We start from the raw sequence: 15878 nt of genomic DNA, 5'->3' as shown, positions 1-15878 counted from the left end.
TCCTCCCTGTGTGAGATCGTATAGCTCCATGGCGTGCGAACTATCCGATCAATGAACACATCACATGTCATCCATACGGCGCGCGAGAGTTGCTCACCCTTCTCGAGGTCCTCCCTGTGTGAGATCGTATAGCTCCATGGCGTGCGAACTATCCGATCCATATACACATCACATGTTGTCCATACGGCGCGCGAGAGTTGCTCACCCTTCTCGAGGTCCTCCCTGTGTGAGATCGTATAGCTCCATGGCGTGCGAACTATCCGATCAATGAACACATCACATGTCATCCATACGGCGCTCGCGCGTTGCTCACCCTTCTCGAGGTCCTCCCTGTGTGAGATCGTATAGCTCCATGGCGTGCGAACTATCCGATCCATATACACATCACATGTTGTCCATACGGCGCGCGAGCGTTGCTCACCCTTCTCGAGGTCCTCCCTGTGTGAGATCGAACACCTGGCGCGGGTTCAGCAGCCACTGGAACTTCTGCATCAGCTTGGCGCCCTGGTTGCCGCCGCTCTTGGGGTTCAGGAACACGATGATGGGCTTCACGTTGGCCGTGGGGATCGGCTTGATGGCGAAGGCGCGCGTCTGATCTTTGTCGATCTGTGAGATGGAGGGAAAGTATAGCGTCAGGCAGCAGTCGGGTTCGGCGAGCGTCGGCGGCGTGCACTCGAGAGCAGCCAGCTATTTTCGGCGGTGGAGGTACCCGCGGGGACAACGCTGCAAGGCGACTACGATACTAGCGGGACGGGGAGAGCTATTAATAGCTCCGACATTTACACCCGTGTGAGCAGCCGGGTGAGTACGCGAATAGACATGTGATTATACTCCACCAATTCTGAGTAAGTAGATTAAAATAGCGTCATTTGTGTGCGTACTCCAGTTAGTGACGTGGAGAGCAATGCAAGAAATAGAACGAACTTGGATAACAGAGTCAAATGATGATTCTATTCCTAGACTGCCAAAGTTCTCAAACGACTATTTTAGTCAAATCACTCATGCCACTTTCAAATGAGTTCTTTATTGTATGAATACGCTGAAAGAATACATAACGAAAGGAGAAACTGAAAACGTGGGCAATAGTTTCTGCGTTTGTTGAATTTGACTTAAGAACCAGAACACCAGTATTCTAGCATACATTTAACAATTGTCTTCCGCTGAAAAAAAGGTTTGTTGAACGACACACTGTGCATCAAATACTAATGAACCTGCCCATTCAGAAGAGACGCCTCACCCAGTCTCGACTTTTTCGCCGGCTGGACGACCGTTTCTTGGGCGATTTCCGCAGGCTGGACTTGAAGCTGCCCCTGCGCGGCAGCTTCACGATCCACGACGGCGGCACGATGATGTCTTTGTGAATTCCTGAGGATAGAGCAAACACGCGAATCACTGCAAAATTCACAAGGCGTCGCCACGGCGATATACTGTTCTGGGCTTCAAATTCTTTCGGTTAGTTATGTAACAATACACGTGAGTAACACCCGTGAAGATGCCACTTCTCTTGGTATCCAAGTCTAGACTGATGTCCTCATGAATTGCGCAATGTAGGCATCATAAGACAATGGTAAACTTTTTATGGGTAGACAATGGTAATAGTCGCTAGCATTAGTGAGTCCATAGTTAGGCTAGCAAGGCCATTTACTCTACCACTGAAGTCATTTGTTCATATATCAGTATACCTAAGGCACTATATAAAAGACACACGGGAATACACCGTCGCACCACTCGCTAATGGACCCCATTGAGTCAGTGCACCATGCGCCAATAAACCCGAACCACATTGTCACTTTGAAGAGGACTGGCCCATTGACAGCGCCTTCTGGAAACGGCCCTGCCCACTCCCCAGTCGCAGCTCAAACCGATTCATTCGTCCATCGGCGGCTCTCAAAGATCGCTGAGCCGTTTATTTGGCGATCGAGCGGCCCAGCTGTTCCCAACGGCCCCGGATCTAACCGTCATGTGAGATGGCCAAAAAATATCCAGCCGTGGACACAGCATATGTGACGTTCCGTGATTACTAGCACAGAAGTGGCGCTAGATCTAGGAATCGCTAGCTCGGTGGATCTCTGATTCTCTGGATATCTAAATCGATGGATCTCTGTTCGATGGGCTGCTGGTCGCACAATCTGTCGAGTGGTCAGTGGCCGTCACATAGCGTTCTGTCACGCTCTGAGAAGACCACTCGTCGGTCGCCGAGAAAAACCGAGCCCGTTTCAATAATGACACTCGGGTCCTCTGGAGATTTGGAGAGAACGGCTACTCGGTCTTCAGCGAACCGCCGGGAGAATTTATTTAACCAGAGCGCTACTGAAAACTGTCACGGCTGGGTTTTAGCTTCCACGGCATCTCCTGACTGAATGAAATACCACAGACGATAGAGCTATGGTCAAAATAAAACTGTCGCACTTACTCCTTACGAAAGTCGTTCCTAAACTAAGATAGCTTAATAGAAGCTATTGTGAAGCAATCTAGGAAATATGTGTTGTTGTTCTTATCAAGACGTGAAATAAAACACTCGGAACAAATACTTCCCATGTGTTATGTACCACATACAATCCAATTTCAAAATAAGACCTTGAAAGCCTGCGAAGTTTCGTCGGTAAGAAATACCTACTGTCGCGCCCTAATCCACTGCGCTGTGCCGCACGTGTTCCGGCCGCCTCCTGTCGTGACCAGGCTCCATTACCCCGCTCGGCTCGTGCCTGCACGGTGACGGACAGGAGGCAGGCGCCGCGGCCGTGCCGCCGCCACGCGACACACGAGCGACACGGAGGTGTAGTGCGCCACTTCGGCTTCGTGACTCGGGCCATCAGCATAACCCCTTAGGAAAATTCGCCTACATGTGCTATATACGGTGAGAGTTTGTCGTGTGTATTCATATCGAAGCGACAAATTGAAATATGTCTAACGATGGTTTAAAAGTGAAGATATGATCCGAACAGAAGATATTTCATAAGATATTGAAGCCCAAAGCCAAACTACGATCATTGCAGCTTTCTAAATTTATTTCCCGAAAAGGAAGATAACGAAGGAAGGAAGCCGATCATAACCCAACTTTTCTCTTATAATACCGAAACGTTTGGCCGTCTGCGTTCCTCTGCGGGTCAGTCCAGCACCATCTGCTCCCCGCTGACCTCACTGTGGGCCGCGCTGATGTCGGACGGCACCTCCGACTCACGCAGACCAAAGGAGAGGAGGATCCCGGCCAGAAGTTAGCACGGTTATTGCCAAGGGCGAGGCACGGTTTATGGCGGACCGGGGAGCTCGGCCCGAGTCTGCCGGCTCAAATGACCATCCGTCTGTTGCGGGAGAGGCGGTGGTGGATTGAGGACCGACCCTACGGCGGTCTGAAGTTCGGGGTGCGACATTGACCAATTGATTGATGAGATCAGCTGAGGGGTTACCGAGACCAAATGCAAAGTTATCGAGACAAAAAAGAAAAGAAAACGATCATCACGACCAGCTGTACTATTGCAAAAACAACCGACTGAATATCCAGATCAGTTGCATGGTTTCCGAAACCATCTGAACGGTTACTGAAACCAGCTGCACGTTTACAGGGACCAGCTGCACGTTTACAGGGACCAGCTACACGTTTACAGGGACCAGCTGCACGTTTACAGGGACCAGCTGCGTTTACGGACTCCACGGCAGTTGCCTGTCCACCGCGCAGGGTTGTAATTGCCCCGGCTAACGTATTTTAGTACGGCAATTACATCACTTTAATTACATGCACGAAAACGGTAACGGCGTGTTCCAGATTTAATCAGGCCAAAGTGCGGCGGCGCCAGACGCGTGTTGGGTCTGATCGCATAATTTGTGGCCCATTGAATGGAGCTGCGGCCACTACGGCCGTGCCACGGTATAAGGTCAGCGGCGTCCGAATCGAACTTAGTTCCGAGCGGGCAAACACATGTCCGTTTACTATAATGTACCGCCAAACACAGCCATAATTGCCGCTATTTCTGAAACTACGTGATATTGAAAATATCGACTAAGCTAATAGCTTACTATATCACCCTACTGCACACAGCCAAATAATTAGCTATAACCGCATTTCTGTTTGTGATACCGGGTCGGTACACGTTTCGAGAACGGCTGTAATTGTACCGCGCTGGTCCAAATTAGCCCGCCTGGACTACACTCGGGTGTGTGTCCCCTCGGCGGAGTGGCAGCAGCATAATTATCCCGTGGAGGTGGATAAGTATCCCGGGGGACTGCACTACACGTCCCTAGGACTCCAATTCCACTGCACCACTCAGAAACACGGCGGGCACAACAGCGAACAGAGTGAAAACATAGTCCGACGAGAGTGCTACTGTTGCGAGGAGCGGCTATTTTAGTTCAGAGTCGGCCCAGAGCAATATCAAATGCACTTATAAGAAAAAATCCGGGGTGATACACTCAAGTCATAGGTAGATTAAAACAGATGTGCATCACCTGCTAATATATGCGCTGCGTACTGCAGACAACGCGATGACCATGACCGATGTAATTAGCATACGTATGCTCGAAGTACTGCAAAAATTGTATTTGGCTTATCAACAACGCAGTAAGATATCCTTAAAATTTGTTTTACACCAATCTCATCACAGACCTTACGATACATAATTAATTCACTTAAAAACAGCTGACTATTTTGTCCTTTTCTGCTTATCCTTCATTATACGCATCCTCACGCCCCAGACAGCAGCAGAGTCAAACAAACTCTCCCATAAAGCGCAGTTGACTTCAGTTCAGCAGCCCCGGCCGCACGGTTGGGACGCCTCTCTCGTACGAGTGTTTGTCGCTGGCTAACAAGGCCCACCGCGCTCAACTAATTACAAACAGCGGCACGGCTACCTAATTCAATAACGCTCCGACTTCACTGCTATGCAGATCGTGCGTTGTTTATGTCTGTAACGTTGGGTCAGCGAGCCTCTTACCAGCACTGGACGGAAAACTGTGGTGTTTGGATAGTTCCAACCTTTCTAGCGATCGAGCAGAATGCTTCGTTAATCTGTGTTATTTATAGTCATACTTTATTGTCTGTACTTGTCTAAATCTACATGATGTTTTCACAGTGGGTCGGATAGATCTCATACCCTACGTTTGCACTGCATCTGCTACTATACCGCTAAACTCTCAGCAAGTACAACGTTCAGTGGGCTGCAACCCATTCCGAAACGCTACCCTCCAAGCCCAGTTCCCCCTGTTCCTGTACTCACCCAGGCTACACTTCTCCTCTATCACACAGCTCTCCCCCCAAATTATTATTGCCCAGTTCCCCACAGTCCCGTAGGTACTCACCTAGGCTACACTGCTCCTCTATCCTCTGCATGCTGAAGCACGGCTCCTTGTTGTGATAGGTGGTTCGACACCACGAACAACTTATTGCCACAATGTCTTTGGTAGAAAACGACAGTTTCGACATAAAACTCTGCAACAAGACCAAGACGAAAGCGAGTCAGCACACACCACGCACATAATTAAAAGTGACAATGTGAAACAACACAGGCATTGCCCAGGCTATCAATGTCTGTGGCCAACACACTGGAAGCATTTCGCTCAGAATGGGCGTTATGTGTACTCAGTTCGGGCCCTACTTTTGGGTGAACTGCGCGTACTGCAGCTCAATAACACTATTTTCGAGTTGGTGAGTAGGCTACTGCGAGCGCGGCCCGAGCAGCGATGCCATTTCGTGCAGATCTACGGCCACTGGAAATGGGAGGGAAAGTGCAGGATATGGTGGCAAGGCCGAGCCATTTTAGGAAAAACAGCGAAACGCACTCCAGCCATCAAGGCAGAACTAGAGAGAAAAATAGGTAATTAATCATACGCAATATGCGTTACATTTCCACATTTGAATAAGCTCAATGGGCAGACAGAAAGTAGGAAATGCAGTTAGGAAGTGGACAGAAAAGGTCAATATACTTCAAAGGACTGCTAAATGCATTACTTGAGAACCCGCAGAGGAAATAAAAGAAAACTGTTTTTTTTCTGTTTGTTCAGTTATTCTGGTTTACCATGTATCATGATTTCTTTCCCACCTTACATGGGATTTTAAAACTCATGTTCAGTGGTCGTTCACACATTTTTTTTTTCATATTTTCACTTCATTGCCTATTTCCTTGTATTGTTCATATATATTGTTTTCTATTTTAGTTACATGTGTATCTGCGTTTTTTATGCGGGCGTGTGTATGCTGCCTGTGTGTGCCATATTTATTGTTTTTAATCTTGTGGTGGGTCAAGTGCCTGTTGACGGTCTGTTGAATAAATACAAAATACAAAATAAATACAAAAATTTGGGCTGTCTGGCAGGCAGCTTTGTAATATCTTAAAGAAGTTAAAATCGCCGATACGCGTGATACAAAAACATGAGCCCTTGTCTTCAGGTCACTTTCATCAGACCTCAGGACACAGACCTGGTAATGCTACAGGGCGTTTACTTTGACTGAGTCTATGGAACGGCATTATTTTCTTTCAGCCAATATCAGACGGCTTAGGCCAGCTCAGAGGTATAAATAGCGCCCACACGGAACATGAGGAGTTATTGGAACATTATTCATAGGAACAAACCAAAGTTTCATTCAAGTTCTTCTCTTTATCAAAGCTCATGATATTAACAATGAAATAAAAACAAACTTTAGTCTGATGATAGAACAAACACGACATAAACGTAAATACATCAAGGAGAGTCGAAGGATCGTCACAAAATAAGGTTAACAGCGTCCTTTGTGGCTAGTCTCGATCTGGCGTGCCGCTCTCAGTTCTCACCTTTGCACAATGTTTGCATTTTCCCTTCTGATTCCGGCGGTGAACCCAGTGGTGGGCAGTGGCTGTGTTGTCCCGGTACTGCCTGATCCCGACATCCCTGGAACACACAGTACCTTTACGTCAGAACTCGATCGAGCGAGGGGCAGCGGGCTCTGCCGGTGGGCACAGGAAATCTGCCTGTCCTCATATGCCTTTTTTACAACATTGTCTTCTACCAAGACAGTTGTCTATGTAGACAGGAAGGACGACGACACCTCGTTGATTCACTGCGGATTGGTCTGTCAAATGTTCTGCAATTTACATACGTCGGAGGCATTCCGATTATTCCGATGGTTCAACCGCTACTTGTAAGCACGATTTATTTAGCAATTGACAAGTCACTCAGGTGTCGCTCGTCAAGGTAGATGAACTGAAAGAGCCGAGCAAATGTTAGTAGCAGCGCAGCGCCATCTGCAAGCTGAGCTTGTGGAGCGCCATCTGTTATCAGCGAGCAGCGGACGGGTAGCTGCAGGTGATTTCGATGCAATCAGGATCCAGGCATAGAAAGAAAACAATAATTGTAATAATAAATAAAGAATACGTTTTTGTACCTCAAGTATGAATTATGCAAGCTTCCATTTGTTAACCCTCGCCGGCACAGGCCATTTCGAGTCCTTCGACGGCACAAGGGGGGGGGGGGGGTTGGTACGAACCCCTCGCGCGGTTCCGCGGTTCTCTTCGAATGTTTACCTTGTAAATTAGGTTCCATTTCTGAGGCTCGTGACTGGGAGGGTGGTGTTTACTCTGTATAGTTCTCGGAATGTTTACGCCCCCGACATTCCAGACATGCACGCTGAACATCGCACGTGACATGACGAAAAGTGATCATGGGATACGAAACTTTCAAATGTTCTCCTCCTTCAAATAAATAAGTTGGGTAAGATTGACATGCCAATCACATTGAGCAATGATCTCTTTTCGCGTTTTCAAGCTAGTTCTCTTTGACGCTGTTAATTTATCTATAAATAAATATCCTTGAACTGTGATTGTAGAAAAGAACATTACGATGACAAATAGGAACCGAATACCACATCAAGATGCATATCATAGTGAATTTTCATTTTCTACAGTGGCACCGTGCTTCAGTTTCGGCGTCGCTGGCCGGCACCTAAGCAACAAGTGAAGCAAACACAATCAGAAAGTGGTTGTACGCCGCACTTCAATCGGGCCAAGTGTTCAGGTGATTGCAAGCCGCCACAAACAACACCTGTCGGGGCCAGCGAAAAGTTACAGCGGCGGAGTTCCGCGCGGAAAATGTGGCGTCAGCGGCACACCGAGCACCACCTGTAAACTTCCACCGACGCACGCCACACGCAGGGCGGAAGTTAGTGGGACCCGGCAGCGGCGGCGGCTGTCACCGGCTGGGCGGGATGGCGGACCAGCCCGGACCGACGGACCGACGGACCGGCGGACCGCCGACGGACCGGTCCCGGCTCGTGCCGTCCTCCCCGCCCGGGGAGTGAGGGACCGGAGCAAAAAACGACACAGCGGAACACAACAGAGACAGCACCCGGCGAAAATAACGAGAAGTGATGGAAAATGATGGCCAACAAAGCGACAATGCACTGCCGAGGGACCTAATAGAAATAGTAAAAGAAAAAGAACAAAGACGGCGACCAGGCTTTTCGGCCATTAGGAGCCAGCTACAAGCGCTATCGCGAGAACTTCTACAATAAGCATCGAAAGCAGGCTCAGTAACTAGCCATTTCAGTTATCTTTATGACAACATGATATAATTTACGGCTGAACAATCCGGCATTTGAAAAAAAGAAGCAAAAGAAAAAGAAACCACGAATGGGGTATCAGCTTTGTATGCCTGCTTTGCTAAGCCCTAGTGCGTTTCTTCATTCATCATAACTGGGGGGTATTAGCCCATATCCAGATGAAATCAAACATCATGCAATTACATATACGTAACACCAACGACCTATCTCAACAAACGAATGATCAGTTGCAATGGTTTAAAACTTTTAGCGTGACGTCCTACTACAAGATCCGTGTGGCTTTTCTTTGCCATTCGTATGCGCATAATTGGTGGCATTGTCCCATTAGGCTGGAATCGGAGACGCATTTGGCGGCACATTTGCCAGTGGAGGGCCTGCATAATACATTGGTCCAGTGACGTCAGAGAATGGTCTGATGACGTCACAGACACACACTCACCGAAAGGTGGGCTTGCAGGCGAACTTGACCTTGTCGATCAGGTTGGCGATGCAGCCCGTGTGGCAGATGATCTTACACGCAGTGCACTTCATCCGCGAGCCCGTTTTCTGCAGAAAAGGCACGTTTTCAGTCAGCTCGGGGACACCCAATAGGCACTGATATCGTCTAACACTCAACAGTTCATTGTTGAACGGGTAACAATTCATTGGTCATAGGTCAAGGCATAGCGTTGCATGGTGTTGAGCAAATGTGGACGGACAAGTTTATTAATGTGTTTGCCTTGTGCCAGAGGGGTCACTTGTTAAGGGTGCGGTGGACACAGGCATACGTCGTTTCCCAAACTGATATCAACGGTGCGAAGGTATAAGACCGTTGTACAGCCCGAGGGGCGAGGCTTCAGATCGTAATTACCCACAAATCTCCACTATTCAATATTCGTTACTGATCCGTCATCCAGCATCGATCATCATTTATATGTCATCGGTCATCTGATTCCTCCCTCAGCAGTGGCCCCTCAGCTGTCATCTCGAGCCCTGACTACCCGCCCAGCAAATCACGGCCAACCCCGGGGCGCGAGTTACCTAAGTGTGGAACTACAAGTCGATTCTAGGGCTCTGATTGGTGACTTTGGTCGGGGGATGACGCTTATAGCATGACGTCACTCGCGTACTTGGCCGGACCAACGGCGCAGCACAGGCGCGCCGAGCCAACCCAGAGGCTCTCAAACTCAATTGTACAGATCCTGCGCATTGAATGGCGAAACTTCGGCGAGTTCGCTTGAGTTTGGAAGCCCCTGCCAGAGGACTGGAGACGGCCGGATTATTTGCTGGACAGTGGGCAGCGCAGATGGCGATAATGCGATTGACGGTGCCAAAAAGATGATAGGGGAAAAGGAGTTGAGACTTAAGCAGTGAATTATAAGCCTGTTGCATAGCTCAGTGGTAAATTGTAAAATACTTAGGGTTTGAAGAGATGCAGTGTAGATTAGCCGACTTAGGGACATTCTGCCGAGTCATGTAAGGCGGAAGGGTCGCAACTCGCAAGTCGTTTGTTTCCATGATTGCCTGATTAAAATGTAAAGCGTATCTAATGTTTAGTTGATAATACAGCGAGGTTGGGCATCTGCTCAATCCATTTCTTCTCTGCAAAAGTGCATTCGCCTCTGTAATTCATTGTAAGAGGCACTGGGCTGCGCCGCCTGTTAATTATTCCGAAACCACCAGTGAATTCATTTGCTGTCGTCACAGTCACTCACAACAATACGAATCGTTCAGTCGTGCGCTGGGGGTCCGCCAAATTTAATTGTGCTGCAGAATGCAGACTGGACCGCCGAGAATATAATGCACTTCCGTCTCCCTGGGCGAGCGGCGCATTGGAGCCGAAGGAAACTGCTTCAGTTTTTTTTTGTGGGGAGGATACCCATGTTTGAAAATTATGTTATGGAATGGTGTGATAAGAAAAAGGACGGTTTCTTGAATTGAGGGCTGTGGAGAAGAGGCAGATTTTCTCATTTGCTACCCAATGCAACGCGAAAAGACGCAAATGTTGCACATTGGGCTTAATAAGTCTAATAAAAGATAAGGGACTTCGTGAATCATGCCTAATTGACCGCGACCAAGTTATTTGCCAATGCAGGTAGGCACTAGGTAGGTAGATACTCATTTGTGAACAGAACGTTCCACCACCCCTCGCCAAAAATTCAATCAGCTTATTAAAACGTTTGAGTGCACCTGACAACCTTTAAAAATGACGTCCTCCCTTTCAATGGTTCGTGCGAAGACACAAAGCCAGAATCAGCCAAGCAATATCGGAATCCATTGCGCAGTGTGTCGGATGTGCCCCCAGTTTTCAATCCACATAGCATAGTACACACTGCTAAATGCAGGTACGCTCACCTACACATTAGGTATTCGAAGGACTTAATAGCTCATACACATGGAAGAAACACATGAAATGTGATTTATAGCTGCAGCAGAAGTTTGGCGTCCGATGCCTCTTCGCCAAGTTCAGACCATGCCAATCTCGGCCAGTCTGCCGCTGCGCCGGCACTGGCCGTGGTGTGACGTCATCCGGCCGGCTCGGCGCTGGGTAGTTCCACACTTAGGTAACTCGCCCCCGGGGCAGCCACGCTGGCTACCGAGCCCCGCGAATAAACTAACCTCTCTGCCGCGCTCCAGGGGACAGCAACAGAAACTTATCCGGGACTCCGGGCAGTCATTAGCGGGGGGGGGGGGGGCGCAGTAACAGAGGAGGGGCGGGGAGGACACCGGGGCGGGGATAGGGGCGGGGACAGGGCGGGGACGGGCCGGGGATGATGAGATAGGGAGGACGCTGACCGGCAGGGACACGAGCCAGAAGGATGATGAATGATGGATAGACGATGCGTCAAAGAAGGACAATGAGGGAGAGGGTCAGTGGTGTGTGCAGTCGAACGGAGCACCAAGGTGGACGGCGATGGCCGTGGACGCTCGGAGGCTTCGGTGGAAGCAGGAGTGGCATACAGGACAGCTGAAGGTAAAGCGGCACTGGATCTAACTAAATACTAATTTTACTGGACATACTAACTACACACTGGATCTATGCTATTTTTCCATTTTAGCGAGCACATTTTTTCATTTTGGCGGGCACATTTTTTCATTTTGGCGGGCACATCCGCTGCCAAGTCCAGCTACCCTGAACTTTGAGGATCAAAATTATTCAAAAACCAACGAGACAATGACAAGATGCCGTGGACGCGAGACGAGGGGCAGCATGAAGTAGCCCGCGGACATGGGTGGACGGGGAGTGGATGCTTTCGTCGTGTAGTAGCGTGACCCGGGCGCACACCGTACCGTGCCCGCCTTACAACCGGTGCCGACCGGTCCGGTACACGGGCAATATCGACCGACGCGACGGCCGGGCGGGCAGTCTGCCCGGGACTCAGCGGCAGTGGCGGCAGGTGGGGGCTGTAACTACTGGTCTGCCCGACACACAACATCGTCCGTACTATCACACGCAAAAACCGCAGCTACAGAACAACAATAGAAACAATAGACACAGTCCTGTTCACAACGCACAGAAGCAATCGTTTCAACACAGCTCAAACCATCCAAATACGGCACATACTGTCTGCACTTTACACCTCAGTCAGAAGTTCAACACACAGCACCAACATTTCCGATACAGGACCCATCTTTCCGATACAGCACCAGCCCTTCCCATAGAGCATCAGCCGTCCCTTTATAAAGCGTTCAACAATTTCCACCTTCAGCACCAGCATATCGCCCTACTGTTATACATTAAACGCTTCATCGAAACGAAATCGTCCCTGAGGGACCACGTCTCCTCGAGAAGCCATCGTTTACAGAGTCCAATTGCAAGACGCTCAGAGGTAAAACTAACAGGTTATTCCCATACATGTTCCAATAGGGAACACTCTTGTGATCCAACGATAGCATTAGCCGGTAAAACCCATCCAGTCACATCAGATCAATGCTCCATCAGCTGACGGTGACGGCACTTAGCTCGCACATTGAGCACCGACAGGGATCCCCACGGTCGGCGCCAGCAACAGGATGGGTCCGTCCCACAAAGTCAAACTTAGCTGATCAATACGCCAACATAATTAATCACAAACGGTCGTCGTCATTGGCCCGGCGCACACGCGAGGCGGGTCAGCCCCCGCCCCCAGCCTCCGGGGGTGCTGTGGGAAACCGCGGTACCTTACCGTCCTAGCGCAAACAGTAGGCGCTAAACCCCCTCCCCTACGTCAGATCCGCGCCCCGCGACCACCCCCACCCACCCCCTGGCACAGCTGACCGCGGCAGGTCACTCGAGCGCGGCTGGCCGTCAGATCTCTGACGTCACTCTGACGTCAACAGAGCTCACGCTCGCCGCTGCTTCCAGGAAGACAGGCATCAAAGATCATATAACCGTTTTAGGGAGAGCTATTTGTGGCGTTTGCGATGGGTTGGCTCTCTGCCGCACAGACAGTGCTTTGGCTGTGAGGGGGGTCGGGGTGGGGGTAGGGGGTAATCATTAACATCCAGCAGCCCTGGATCGATGTAGGTGGGTTACATCATCGCCCGCTAGCGTATGACCGTGTGGGCAGCAACGTCTGCCGCTCGCTGAATGTCATCGGCAAAAGTATCGAGCCAAAGAATCAAATTAACTGGATCTATTTACATTATTTATTGAAAACCTACCATTACCGCAAAATTAGTGTTATACGTGAATATAGCGTGCCAAGGCAGAGGCGAGGCGACGTTGTTATCTAGTTCAGACACGCAGTTTCTGTCGGATGGCTGCTTGGTCTCGCATCATGCAACTTTAAACAGATACAGACGTGCTCTTAAGGCATCATCTTAAACCTGCTTAAAGTTTCATTGAAGAAGTTGATTAATCGACATTAAAAGGAGATCGTTTGAAATGGAACCAGATTACACGGCTACGCAGTCGAAGGTGAAAAATTAACGAGGTCTACCATCATTTACGAAGGTCAAGCAAACCTTACTCTCGGATTCTGCTAGCCCCTGTGACTTAATCATCATTTTAACTTTTAAGCACCAAATGAGTGGAGCAGTGTTGTCAATATCTAAGTTCGAAGAAAGGTTTCAATCCATAGAATAATTACAGCAGGTGCATCAAAATACTACCAACCTTAAATGCCAGCCCGTCCGCAAGTCAGCTGCATTAACTTTATTGACCGGCCGTAATTGTCGTTCTGTGGCGCGTGCATAATGGCTTCCGTGCCGCGCTAAGCACCAGTGATTCTGCTATGAAAGAGGTGTGCACTCCATCAGCTGTTGGCCCGTGCTTTGGTCGCGACAGGCAACCATTGAAGGCCGTCGATGAATGGTGCTGATCGTTATAATGATCTGTTAACGATTTACTAATAGCAGCCGTGATGAATGACTTCAGAAAGATTCAGTTACTAAGCGGATTTTCCAGCGCCAAGCCAGCCTTAAATTGTGTTTAGCTGTTCTGCAGCGAATAAAAACCATTTGTCACGGATGCCTGGTGACCTGACCTTTTGAGGGCCGCAATTGCGGTTACATAACTTCAGTTGGGCTAAACTGATTTGCGATTCCTAGTTACGGTGCTCGCTTTGTCAGTGAATTGATTCGGCACTGGATTCGAGCTCCGGGTTCGAGCGAGCTCACGAATCATTGAAAGACTGTCAGTCAGGAGGGAAGTACCATAAATGAAATAACGCTTGAAATATACTTTACGATTCAGAGTCTCTACCACTTTCAAACGAAATCAGAAACTCCTGAAAAGAGCAATCCTAGCGAAACAGAGGACGGACCACCTCGCCCCTCGCGCAAACTTGCCCAGACCTCAATGTTCGCTAATAGTAACCTGACGCGCGGGAGTTCCAACTCTGGTCTCCTCGGGGAGGCGAGCGGCGCGTGCGACACTGAACACGCTGAATGAGTGATGAAACAGCGAGAAGCGGTCGCCGGCCGGGCCGGGCCGGCACGTTCAGACTGGCCGCTCGAGGGACGGGTGAATATTTCACCGGCCCGAGCCGCCCGTCCTGCCGAGACGAGTTAAACGTGCGCCTGTGATAGCGACACGCACCCACGAGACGACTCCTCCGGGCCAGCAACTTCTAGGAGGGACGGGTTGAACTGAATCTATACGAGTAGTCACGTAAACCTTGTCCTTTTGTAGGTATAGACCAATAAAAAGCAAAGTGTGCAATGCGCATCTTCCATATGTCACCTGCTTTCAGTGGCGGTCACATCCAAATGCAAATTATCTTTGCTTGCAATAATGGCTTGTCTTGGCCTAAAGAAATAACATTTTTCACAAAAATGCGTAACGTTGCTCGAAAGTTCTGAGGAAAGTTCTTTGAAGTATATCCAACCCTTTATAGCAGCATTTACTTTTCAAATTTGTAGCGACAACGACAAAACCATGTGAAGTGAACTTTACGGCCACTAAAAATCAAGTATTTCTTTATTGTCATGACCTTTCCTCCTTTTCAAAAAAAAAATGTTGAGCCAAAATTATATTGTTTTAGCGTTTTCAAATATATCGGCCACAGGCCTTCATCAGTGAAATATCCAAAAGAACACTTTTGCATCTTTTTCTGATTGCCGCATTTTAAAATATCTTTTTAAAGGTCGTTCGTGCTACGTTGCCTGAAAACGCTAAAACAATATAATTTTGGCTCAACATTTTTTTTTTTTGAAAAGGAGGAAAGGTCATGACAATAAAGAAATACTTGATTTTTACATTAATAATGATCCTCCAACAAGCACTAAAACAGATACAATTTAGGGCCACTACCTGAAACATTAACCTGAACAACACAACCGTAGCCGCACCGAACGTTACGGCCAGCTTTAGTCGATACCTGCACCACTAATGATGACCCCAGCAGTACCCACCGGACATCCAGCCCTGACCGGTACAGCGGCCACCCAGGGAGGTGTGCCGCTGAGGCAGGTATCGACCCGAGGAGGCGCGGTGCGGTGCTTACCGAACAGTCGGGGTCGGGCACGTAACAGAAGTCGCCGGACGCAGAGGTGGGCATCCAGAGGTGCTCGCCGTTGACCGCCGCCTCTGACCAGTCGCAGGTGCTGCGCAGAGTGCGCCGGCCGCCCTCCGCCTCGATCTCGATCTCGCCCGTCGCCGCCTTCCTGTGGAGGGAGGGAGGGAGGTTAGGTCAGTCGGAAATGGTACGGAGCTTTGTGACAGGAGCGGTTACAATACGGCACATGACATATCGACACTTCGATGGGCAGAGTAGGTTCTACTCTAGGCGCCCGTGTCCTACTCAGTAGGATACAGGCGCCTTTCAGTCAGCCGCATTCTAAAACGGACAATGAACAACGCAAGAATAACAGAGAGTGAAAACACTCACAGCATCGCCGGTAGCTAGCGCACTATTCATGTTTTCTTAGCGAGCAACTTTCGGTTACGTAA

At 49.1% G+C, this 15878-nt stretch overlaps 1 protein-coding gene across 10 annotated transcripts in view; it reads right to left on the bottom strand.

Moving 5' to 3' along the window:
• Positions 1–15878, bottom strand: part of LOC122386865 (eye-specific diacylglycerol kinase-like) — a 180068-nt gene that overhangs the window by 46199 nt on the left and 117991 nt on the right. For all 10 annotated transcript variants that reach the window (XM_043376616.1, XM_043376574.1, XM_043376627.1 and 7 more), the window contains 6 exons: positions 15433–15592; positions 8964–9070; positions 6762–6858; positions 5293–5422; positions 1238–1365; positions 422–606 (listed from right to left, as the gene is read on the bottom strand). In XM_043376616.1, the coding sequence (XP_043232551.1) occupies positions 422–606; positions 1238–1365; positions 5293–5422; positions 6762–6858; positions 8964–9070; positions 15433–15592 (807 nt within the window). The remainder of the gene's footprint in view (positions 1–421; positions 607–1237; positions 1366–5292; positions 5423–6761; positions 6859–8963; positions 9071–15432; positions 15593–15878) is intronic.

The sequence above is a fragment of the Amphibalanus amphitrite genome, unplaced genomic scaffold, assembly GCF_019059575.1.
Source record: "Amphibalanus amphitrite isolate SeventyFive unplaced genomic scaffold, NRLGWU_Aamphi_draft 000016F_arrow, whole genome shotgun sequence".
In the NCBI taxonomy this organism is placed as follows: Eukaryota; Metazoa; Arthropoda; class Thecostraca; order Balanomorpha; family Balanidae; genus Amphibalanus; species Amphibalanus amphitrite.
The sequence above is the reverse complement of the archived record's forward strand: the minus strand, read 5'-3'. Positions and strand labels throughout refer to the sequence as shown.